At 42.3% G+C, this 12,017-nt stretch overlaps 1 protein-coding gene across 1 annotated transcript; it reads left to right on the top strand.

Moving 5' to 3' along the window:
• The first annotated feature begins 229 nt into the window (after nucleotides 1-229).
• On the top strand, nucleotides 230-3,287 carry LOC127755684 (uncharacterized). Its single transcript, XM_052281364.1, has 11 exons — nucleotides 230-395; nucleotides 489-730; nucleotides 890-1,093; nucleotides 1,223-1,315; nucleotides 1,964-2,056; nucleotides 2,142-2,480; nucleotides 2,548-2,610; nucleotides 2,688-2,750; nucleotides 2,841-2,909; nucleotides 2,994-3,068; nucleotides 3,258-3,287. The coding sequence occupies exons 1-11, from the start codon at nucleotides 230-232 to the stop codon at nucleotides 3,285-3,287; spliced, it is 1,437 nt and encodes a 478-aa protein (XP_052137324.1).
• The last annotated feature ends 8,730 nt before the right edge of the window (nucleotides 3,288-12,017 follow it).

Raw genomic sequence — 12,017 nt, forward strand, 5'->3', positions numbered from 1 at the left:
AAATTTTCAGTATTTGTACGACATGCTGATATCAATTATATACCAAGTGGTTAAAAAATATTCAAAAGTTCACTTACATTTCATTCAGTCTACATTAATTATTGTCTCACATATTCTGCAATTACTCAATTGTATAGTTTTACCATCTTTTACTCCTTGGCATACTGCCGAAGTATTATTTTTTATACAACAGTCCTATTTTCTTTACAAAAACTCATTACAGGGACAAATGGGAAGAAAGAAACGGTTAAATATAGTGCAAAGCAGCCTTCAATATTGCAGTGGACAGGGCACTAGTAATGAACATTCCTCGCCACAAGTTGAGCCTCCTGAAGCATTTGAAGACGATGGGATCCATGATGAGCAGCAAGATGATGGGACCTTGAATATCTCAGGTACAATTGTAACTAGACAACCAAAATTAGCTATTTTACTGATGACAATATACTGCTCCTGTAGTTACTGAGCTTGCCCAATTAATTTTACAGGAGAAGATGATGTGAAAAAGCGTGGACCGACTATGTTACCGTATGTTTGGGATCTTCCAGATGGGAAACGCATAGTTGTAAAATGTAACAAACTAGGGCAACCCATTGGGGCAGAAGGTGGGTTGTTAGGACAATTTTTGGGCACAATAGCAAGAAATGGAAGCTACTGTCCATTAGATAAGAAGACCTGGAGAAAAGTCAAAGAGAACAAAGGAGATCTAACAATACTACAATTTGTACAGGTCTGTCTCATGCTAAAGATTGTATAAATACAATGTTCTGAGCTTGCTTAATTACTAGTCACTTTCTTGTCATCATCTTCTACTCACACAACAAAACATTTATGCTTTATTGATATAACCTGACATTTTCTTTAATTCACTGTTCCTATAAAATTTTAGACAAAGTTCTTGTACCCTCATTTCTGTGAGAAATGGATATTGAAATCAATTGGAAGAGATTGGAGGCGATTCAAGGCAGCACTGAAGGAAAAATGGTTTAATCCTAAGAAGAAGCGTTCTTCTCTCTATAAGCTTTGTCCAGAGGATATAGAGAAAGACAAATGGGAAGCACTTATCAACTATTGGAAGTCAAAGAAAGGAAAGGTAATCTCATTCACTTATCCACAGCAAATGGGAAGCACTAATCTACAGCAAGATTTGTACTGTAACCTCATTCACTTACATATTGTGCTAGTGTGTGAATTCATCAATAATGCATTGTTTTTATAATAGATCCTTAGTGCGAAGAACAAAAGAAGTCGTGCAATGTTGAAGAACCCCCACTCGGCAGGAACAAAGAGTTATGCTCGTTGGTCTGATGACATGGTGAGTTTGTTTTATTTTATTCTATTCCATTTGGTTGTGTGGATGAGGTGAATAAGATATTAGTTTTTATAGAAAATGCTTTAGAAGGATTTTTTTTACTAAAATTTAGAAGGATTATTTTTGGAAAATTATTTTAGTTTGCTAGTCTATTATTTGTATATTTATCTATTAATTTGGAGAAGAAACCTGAAACAGTAATTTAAGGATAACTATCTTTGGTTGAGAAAAAATATAACTAATTTACCACGTCCACTATCCTTAACATGATTGTCAACCACATGGCAGCAAGCTATGTGCCCATGATTGCCATGACCATCACTTTGCTACTTGTATATTCTATTTCCTCTTGCTGAATTAACCTCTCTGATTTGACCCTGTGTCGCATTCGGAGGTGCTGATGCATTGCTGATTACTAGTAGTTACTGTCTATTAATTTGTAGTATGGTTGGCTTCTGCTAGCTTTTAACTTGTAGATCCTAGGCTTAATTAACGTTTCATTTCAATCATAATTGGGATGGAATCCATGATGGCTGCCTCTACCTTTGTATAGGCTACATTTACCTTTGTATTTTTGGTTCTAGTAAAACAGGAGATCCAAAGAACCCTTATATTGCTTTGCTTTTTTTTAGTAACACCTTCAATTTTCAGAGACAAGATGATCCAAATAAGAAGCAACCACATAGAGCGCATGTTTACCTAGCAACTCACAAAAAAAGGGGCAATGATAAAGATGAACATGTGGTATGCTACATACACATAATCCTTTCTTTAGTATCGAGTCAGTACTATCTGTACTTGTTAATATGCATCCATTATTCACTTGCAGGCTGAATTAGAGAACCTTGTTGAAGAACAACCAGAATTGGCACAAAATGATCAGGGAAGAGTTGCATGGGAAGGTGATGCTCTACATAAAGTATTGGGCGAAGAAAAACCTGGCCATGTGCATGGGATGGGATTGCTTCCTGTTCCTAAACAAGTTTATGGCCACACATCACATCATCTCAAGAACATAAATATTACTACAGTGGATCACTCATCAGATGAAGACATGGATGTTAGACAGGAACTAAGGGAATTAAAGGAACTGTTGAAAAAACATGAGAAAGCAATTGAAGAGCAGCAGAACAAGGAGACATGCAATGGGAAAAGTGGACCAACTAAGGTAAATATGAGTTATTTATCTATCCCTCACATAGAACTTTTACTCAATGTTCAGTTCATTTATGTAGGTAAACTATGAAAGAGCTTATGATGGCAATGTTCAAGAACAAGCAATAAGAGCTAATAGAAAGGTAGTGCCAAAATTCAACCCTTAGTGGTTTATCACCAAATTATGTACAGCAGCATTTAAATTTGTAGAATTGTGCAGAGAATTCAGTGCAATGCACGTGAACTTGACGAATCTGAGAGTGAACAAAGAATTACATCAATGGTATATCTCAACTAATTGTTAAATTCCCTTTAAACACTTTCTGCATATGCTAATATACATATTTATTTGTGTTTCACCATTCAACCATAGAACAAAAAAAGGCACAGGGAACAACTGAACATGCATGAGAACACTGATATGGAGCATTTAGGCTATGAGGTGAGACTTTGTTATTTTTCATTTCAGCAAGACAACTCATTTTTTAACATGGTTTATATGAATGTATCATGGAAATTGCACTAGGTGGATCATAACCATAAGGAAATACCAAGCCACGACGACTCATCATCACTCTATGCTCAGGATTTTCGACAGGAGGTAATTCTTACCCACTAATAAATTTCCTGGATAATCAATGTGTTATGTCTATATCAATGTGTGAGATATGTGTAATGTACACATGCTAAGAAAGATGATGCTAACATTTGTCACCACTGAAAATCTATTGCTAGTAATAGTTTTAGTATGGATGTCATGCTTTCATGTAATGCTGAAATCTGATTTTAGACCATTGATATATCATTTAATCCTGACTGACTTTTAGTAAAGAATATTGTACATTTTAGTAAAGCAAGGTATGTCCATTTTTCTCATGTTTTCTGCCGCTTTGTTGCTCCAACTTTGTATTTTATTGACTATTCAATTGCTCTTAGTGAATCTGTGTTCGAAGTTAGAAACTAAAAGTGATGCCAAAATTATACATTTTCTAACCTATATATTTGATTCTACAAAAAACAATATAGTTTTTATCTAGCAAAATCATAGGATCTAACAAAACTTGTCCATCTGTAGGTGAATAAACAAAAACAACAAAAGGTACAAAAGACTATGAAGAGTAGAGAGAAAAAGGATGGTCTGAACAGGACTACACATCCCATGGTTTCAAACAGGATGCATTCTTCTGTGATGAAGGTGGATAAAAACTATGTACTCAAATAGTACAGTTCGATTCTTGTTTATGCAACTAACTAGTGATTCTTATTCAATCATATTGTAGGCAGGTACCACAGTAATTTTGATGACTGCAAAATATCCTAACAAAGAACATGTGGCATATGCTACTTTTCTGAGTAGTAATCCAAGAGAGAAAGTGGGTGGTGTTGAGATAGGTAATCAATTCACAAAAGTGGTTGTTAATCATCCTCTTCAAGAAAAGGAGGAGCTAGTAAGGCCAATGAAGCATTGCAAGACAATTGGTGATGTTCATGCTGAAGGAATGTCAATTGCTTGGCCTTCAATTTGTGTAAGCATGCATGCATACACAATATATTTCCACACTTTGATGAATCACTGATATCATATTATGTCTATGCTATCATGACATCCTACTTTAATTTTTTGCAGATTCAAAAGATCAATGATTAAATGATCATGATTCAGTGGCCTACTCAAGATCTAATCAAGAAGCATGGGAATTCATAGAGATTGGATAGGCATAGATATATTTTCTATATTTTTGCATTTTTAATATAGCTAGATGCCTAAAATATATACTCCTTTTAAAGACCTTCAAGTTTGTTATGGATGTTATGGAATGATGTAAATAGTACCTATATTTAAATTTTCTTATTGAAATTCAATGTTATCTACTCATTCGTGGTCATTGCCCTTGTGTGATGTCTTGCTAATTCCTTCTTCAAAGTTTGTGAAGATAATACAAAGCAGTTTACTATTATAATAATATTGAATTAAAGGCACCATTCGTCATATACTATTACTATGTTGCGGTATATAGAAAGGTGTTACAAGTTTGTTGCTAGAACTAGAAAAAACGTGTTATGTTACAGTGTTGCTATAAGTGCACAAAGGTGTTACTATGATCTATTGTAACAAAATAACATATGTTACTATAACTTTTTTTGGTAACACCTTTTCTTATTTTTAAGGACATCTACATGTGTTACGGTATACCCAGCTATAGTAACATAGGCTATAGTAACAGTACATAATTGTGTTACTGTAGGCACTGGTAACACATTTTTGGGTTTATTGTAACACAAAAATGTGTTACTATAAACCTGTCCTGACGTAGTGTTTATAGCTAGTTTCAAAAGCTAATAAATACAGTGATCTCTACATATTTCTCATGCACAGCATTTTATTTTTTTTAATCTCAAATAGTATCCTTTGATTGACTGCTAATAAATGATGCACAAAGTTACACACATGCAGGGAAAAAAAACTGGGCCTACAGCACGGGGAGCCGCGTGCAGCCTGGCTGCAAAATAGTAGCCCGCGTCTCCATATCCTACCTTTCTCTCTCTTTCAACCAGGCAAAAATCTGCTATATGAAACATTATAGCATGCTGATTTAGACTTATTGTACCTGTTCTAAGAGATCCATCGGCTGCCTAAAAAATAAGCTAAAGCAAAATTTAAATTTTAAAACAATTTTAACATATTTTCAACATAGTTTTTTTTTCAGTGTTAACTTTTAAGTCACTAAAAACACATATATAAAAGTTTTGCACACAAACTATTTTTTTGTTTAAGTTGGCAACTTTTCTAGCAAGAAGACAATCACGATCAGCACACCTAAACGCGTGGTGGTGATTTAGAGTCGCCAACCACCTCAACCTAGCAAAAGCTAGATCAAGATGGTTTTGATATATTAAACCGACTAGCAGAGCCGATTTAGATGGAACAAGCGATAAACACCCGTCTTGTGGGTGAACGGAAGGTTTACAGGACAAACCTACAAAGAGATTTCGCACTCTCGCGACGAAGGCGGATGATTTACAGTGCAAATCGATAAAGACTGACAAACTAAGCTAGAACTAGGCGACAATACTCTTGACTCCACCTGCAACAATGCTCTACCTTCTCTCATATCACCAGTCATCTTGCCAAGCAAAAATAATTTTTTTCCTAGCTGTCACATCATAGACTCCCCAAGACCATATTCACCTCCATCTTTTGTCTTAAATTTGATTTAATCTAATTCATGACCAGATAACTGATGTCATCACCAAATAGATAAAACAAACTCACCAGACATGAAGAACTAAATATTTTCTTCCTTGTCGTCTTATGAACCAAGCTAATAAATCTAACATCCACGCTTTCCCGCATCCGTAGACTGAATTCCTGATAATTTGAAAAAATTCACCATTGCCTTGAATCCCCGAAGAAATTATCACTACAGTGCTCGCGTACTTCTTCAGTGACGCAGATTCCGTATACCTCTATCGTGCAAACCCTGCATATCCTGGATATATCATGTACTGCCAAACAGACCCGTTGACGTCCTTTTGCTCGGGTCCATATCCCGCCAACTCCACCGCAGCTCCACGCTCTTCTAGCCGTCTGTGGAGATTATGGATACCCCATACCTACACGACATGTATAGTCCGACTGGGTATGGGGTGCCATGTATAGATAGAATATCTTTAAAGGGACTCGGGTTAAATTCCAAACTCGTACGTCAAGGAAATACCCGAGATCCTAGTCGGTTACGATTGTATCTTATCAGTAACTACCTATTCCGTTAGGGATATGGATTGTGCTTTGTAATACGGACAAGATCCAATCTACTCCAACACGACCCGATCAAGATGAGGAGGGGTCCGGGTGCCTCTAGGGGCACGATTTTCTTCTAGATCAAACGATCAATAATACACTCGGCGGATCAATCCCCGGACAGGAGTAGGGTATTACTTCTTGATTAAGAAGGCCTGAACCTATATAAAATTCCTTGTCTTTCAACCCATCCACTTTTCCAGCTTGATAGCCACCCCCTTTTAGTATTGCCGAAATCTTGTTTCGACAGTTGCCGCGCCAGGTAGGGATAGCGTCAAGTTCTTCGCCGACTAGTGCGATGGGTTTCGTCTCCGGCATCGACGACTTCGTCTTCCCACCTGGGCAGGCGTTTCGGTTCGGCAGCCTCGACTTCATCACCAACGACTTCGGCAGGATTTCTCTCCTCGACTCGGATTCGAATCAGTCGGGAAGAGGCCAGGTCCCCGCCCCGTTCGGTATCCCGAACTCGGCCGGGATCTACCCCAAGATCATCTCAGCCGAGTTGGCCCCAAACCACTCGGACAAGATCCAATCTACTCCAACACGACCCGATCAAGATGATGGAGCCTATCTGCCAATCCTGATGAAACTCCGCGATGACTTGGCTGCCGTCTTCACCAAAAGGGCGTCCTCTCCCCGTAGGTCTAGGCGGGATCCCGCCCCGGCCCCGATCCAGTCTAGTTCCAGGGAAGTCGGCGTCATACTCCAGCCTCTCGGCACGGTCTCGACGGAACAATTGGACGACTACCTCAGCTCTCCCAGTGTCGACTCACGACTGACGGAGATCGTAGAGTACGACGACTTCGGCTACCGCTACGACTACCGCAACCTCGACGACTTCGACGAAGGCTATGAAGATAACTACACGCCCCTCTACTTCGGCATTTTCATGGCCGACAACGAGACGGAAGAACAGCGTCAAGCCCGACAAGCAGAAGAACAGCGCGTGTGACAAGAAGCCGAACGTCGCCGACTGGAGGAGGAGCGCCAAGCACAAGAGTGAGAAAGGCTGCAGCGTGAGCAACAGGAGCGCGAGCGGGCTGCAAAGGAGGCTGAGGACCGGTGACAGCGCGCCTTGGAGGCTGGGCGACGAGCACGAGAACTCATCGGGCAGCAAGATGTCGAGGGGACGGCGCTTTTTCGCACCCCTTTACAGAACGCGGTTGCAGCGATCACCCTCCTCGACACCCTCCTCAAGGGAGACGCACTCAATCAGGCCAATAACATCGTCAACATCTTGAACCAGACCAAGACCATGATCGCAGCTTCGGTCCCGGTTAATTCCGCAAGCGTCCGCACGCCGACTGGCAGCCGAGTTCCTCCTCTTCGATCTCAAGATTATCACCATCCAAGCCTCAGCGTCGTCGGCGCTGGGTCAAGTCGCAAGAGCAGGGATCACGGCGAACGATCTGTCCACTCGCCTCCTCACCGGCACAAGGAGCGTCGAGCTGAACGTCCCCGCTCCCCACATCGCAGGCGTCCCATCGATCTTCGCGAGACCATTAACCAGCGCGCGCGGCGAGAAGCTACATCCCCCACCATTCACCAGATTGCTACGACGACGACGTGGATGGAGTTGCTGCCTTCACAAGCGACCTGCGTCGAGTGGATTGGCCAGCCGGCTTCAAGCCGACTGGAATCGAGAAGTATGATGGCACCACCAACCCTGAGTCTTAGCTCACCGTCTACAGTCTCGCAATTCGCGCACCAGGAGGAGACAGCAAAGCTATGGCAAATTATCTGCCCGTGACCCTAGCGGATTCTGCCCGGTCCTGGCTTCACGGGCTACCCCGTGGCACAATCGAATCTTGGGCGGAACTTCGCGACCACTTCATCGCCAATTTCTAGGGTACCTTTGAACGCCCTAGCACCCAGTTTGATCTTTACAACGTTGTCCAGAAGTCCGGAGAATCCCTTCGAGATTAGATCCGACGTTTTTCCGAGCAACGCAACAAGATCTCCGACATCACCGACGACGTCATCATCGTCGCCTTCACCAAGGGCATTCGCCATGATCTCTTAGTCGGCAAGTTTGGACGCAAGCCTCCCAGGACAGTCAAGCAGATATTCGAAAAAGCCAATGAGTACGCCAAAGCCGAAGATGCCGTCACCGCATCCAAGCAGTCGGGCACCACTTGGAAGCCGAAGAAAGATACGCCGACTACAGGGGGGAGTGGAAGTACCAATCACAAGGATCGCAAGCGTAAGCCCGAGGAACTTGTGGCAACCACTACACCATGCTCCCGACAACGTTCGCGCGTCAACACTTTTGACAAGATCATGAACTCCCAATGTCCGCATCATCCAAATTCCAATCGCGGCCAAAGATTGCTTCGTCTACAAACAGTTCGCAGAGCAATATGCCAAGAACTTACGCAAGACGACTGACGGAGATCAAAGCACGTCAAAGAAGAAGGATGACGAAGATGATGCCCCGACTGGTTTTCAAGACCATCGCAAGGAACTCAACCACATCTTTGGCGGACCCCTAGCTTATGAATCCAAGCGAAAGCAAAAGCTGACTAAACGGGAGATCAATGCTGTTCAGCCTGACACACCCCAATATCTTCGGTGGTCAGAGACAGCTATCAAGTTTGACCACTCGGATCATCCTGACCGAGTGATCCACCCGGGACGGTACCCCCTGGTACTAGACCTAGTGGTTCGCAACGTCAAGCTCCGAAGATCCCTCATCGATGGTGGTAGCGCACTCAACATCCTTTTCGCCAAGATGCTGGACGACATGCAGATCCCTCGCATGGAATTGAAGCCGAGTAATGCGCCCTTTCACGGAGTCATCCCCGGGCTGTCTTCTACTCCACTCAGCCAGATCACTCTGCCGGTTACTTTCGGCACTCGGGAGAATTTTCGCACAGAGAATATTTGCTTCGAAGTTGTTGATTTCGAGACAGCGTACCATGCCATACTCGGACGACCGGCATTAGCCAAGTTCATGGCTATCCCGCACTACACCTACATGATGATGAAGATGCCAGGTCCCCGAGGAGTCATATCCCTGTGGAGCGATATTAAGCAAGCCGTCACTTGCGACAAGGAAAGCTGCGAGATGGCTCAGACCCGCGAGATCACGCTCGCCCGAGAAGAAATCCGACTAGCTGCGTCCACAGCAACCAAAGGAGAAGTGCTTGCGACCAAGATGACAAAGAGCGGAGAAAGCAACGCCAAGACCAAGAAAATTCCTCTAGATCCTTCCGATCCTACTAAGACTGTTGTAATAGGCGCTGAGTTAGTGTAACATCCTGAAAATTCCTGACAATAAAAATCACTAAAATTTCGAACTTTTTAAAACTTTTGCATCATGCTGGTTGTTATGATTGCTATTGCTTGCCAAACCGTAAATGATCACAAAGAAAGTAAAGAAAAGATCGACATTTAAGCAATAGATATAATTTACGAGAATATATTATTGTTAACCCTACCAATATTTATGCACAAGATAGTAAAGTCAAATATTAATTTCTATTATAAATTAAAAATCAGATATTAAATATTCGAACCATGAGTGATAGCTTGATGTCACAATTAGCTAAAGAAATAGTAAGATTAAATCTAATTTATTTAGATCTACTCTCATATGAAATATAAGTACACATGAAATAATGAACACATCAATGGCCCCATCTATAATAGAGTATCTCACTAGAATATATAATTAATATTTGAAACACCTTATCAAGCTCCTTATAACATGAAAATCAGTCATATAAAATAATGGTCATATAAATAAATTAAGCTTTATATATAAATAAGATTATGTGAGTTTTAATTAAACAATTAGATTAATATTGTACCGAGTCTCAATTTACTATTTATAGAATAAATGGATTAAACCTATCTGTGTAAAATATATTGCTATACAAATAAACTCGACCAATCTACCATTATATTATTAAGGACACATCGTTATATTAAATAGAATATTACCCCCAAAGTCTTCAAAAATATATAAGTTCACTTTAGGGCCAATAATTTAAATTAATCTAAAAAGAATTTATTTGTGTGATAAATAAATAAATATGGGTGGTAATAATTTTGGATAAATTTTTATGAGGAGTTAGTGCTTAAATTTAGTTAACATTTAACTAAGTAAAATTAGGGCTTATAGGATTAAAATTGTATAGGAGATAGGCTAAGAGATGAATAATAGGAAAGGACACTGTTCATTGCCCCCTAGGTGCTCGACCCTGTCCTACCGCCGCGCCTAGCCCTGCGGTGCCGCTGCCTTGCGCCCTGCGCCGCCGCACGCCATCATGTCGCCGTCGCCGTCGCTCAGACGCGCCTCGCGCCGTCGCTTCGCTCTGCGCACGCCGCTGCCGTGCCCCCTCGCATCCCATCGTGCCGCGCGTCGTCGCCATCACGTCGCCATCGCGCTGCCACGCCTTCGAGCCCCGCGCCCTGTCGCTGCCGCGCCGCTCGACCGTCGCCGTTGGCCTCGCGCCCTGAGCCGCAGCGCGCTGTCGCCGTTGTGTCACCCGTCGCCCTGCGTCGCCCGTCCCGTCGCTATCGCCGCGCGCCCGTCGCTGCCGCCGCGCACCGCTCGCCTGTCGCCGTCCCGCCCGTCCTGTCGCGCCGAGCTCTGTGCCGAGCCGCGCCGAGCCCCGCGCCGCGCCGCCCGCCCGTCGCGTCGCCGCGCGTCACCGTCGCCTCACTCTCCGCGCGCCGCGCCGTCCCATCGCCATCAGGCCGACCACCTCTCCCCACGCCTATATAAACCCCTCCCCGGCTGTCCATTGCTTCCCACGCTACCCTCACCACCTCCCCTCCCTTTCCCCTCTCTTTCCCATCCCCGGCGTCGCCGCCTCTTTGGAAGCCGCCGCCGCCGCTGAGCTGACGCGCCCCGCCGCTGCGCTGCGCCTTGTCGCCGCACCGTGCCCCGCCGTCAACCCCGCCACCGGTCCGGTAAGCCTCCCCCTCCCCCACCGCTTGTCGTCGCGCCGCGCTGTCCGCCGGTTCCAGCCGAGCCACGAGAGAGAGGAAGCAGAGAGGTAGCAGAGAGAGAAGAGAATAGAGAAGAGAGGTTAGAGTGGGCCCCACGTGATTAGTAAATAGTAATCCCCTTCTTAATCTTTATTAGTTAAGTATATTACATAGGTCCAGGTGGCTAGAAATCTGATTATGGAAGGTTTATAGTTTCGAGTCTATGACATGTGGGCCCCACTTGTCATTAGCTCATCCTATTTCCCTTTAGAAAATTAATTCGGTGGAAAATAAAGTAAAGGTTTGACCCCACGTGTCAGCAGCTGTTAGTGTTAAGAACAGACTTCGGATTAAAAATAAATCATTTATGAACAGTAGCTTTTCACAATTTCTCGGATTAATTCAAATTTGAATCTTTACACTAGCATAACTTATTCATTTTAACTCGGATTTGAGTGAAACTTGAACCTAAATTCATCTAAATTCATAAGCTTTCCAATGATATATAATTCACTATTTAATAAAATATATTTATAATTATAAATTAATTAATATCAAATGATTAGATAATAGTTAACCTAAATAGTGTGCCAATAAATAAAAATGGATATTGTACAGTAGCATAATTTTCTTTAATATGTCTTGTCACTGTAGCAACCACATAAATTAGTTATAATCAATCCTTCAAATTAATGGGTGTATAGGAAAATATTAGTGCCATTTACTAGTCTATGTCCAAATATAACTAAATCCATGACTTATAAATTATTTACAAAAAGTTTAGCCTTATATTTTGTAACTAAAATATAA

The sequence above is a fragment of the Oryza glaberrima genome, chromosome 11, assembly GCF_000147395.1.
Source record: "Oryza glaberrima chromosome 11, OglaRS2, whole genome shotgun sequence".
NCBI lineage: Eukaryota > Viridiplantae > Streptophyta > Magnoliopsida > Poales > Poaceae > Oryza > Oryza glaberrima.

What these genes read in the sequence shown, in the direction of transcription:
- LOC127755684 (XM_052281364.1), top strand. Translation starts at nt 230, where the DNA reads ATGGGAAGAAAGAAACGGTTAAATATAGTGCAAAGCAGCCTTCAATAT. An exon ending in CAATACTACAATTTGTACAG is followed by an intron (nt 731 to 889) that starts GTCTGTCTCATG and finishes ATAAAATTTTAG; the next exon opens with ACAAAGTTCTTGTACCCTCA. An exon ending in CAATAAGAGCTAATAGAAAG is followed by an intron (nt 2,611 to 2,687) that starts GTAGTGCCAAAA and finishes AGAATTGTGCAG; the next exon opens with AGAATTCAGTGCAATGCACG.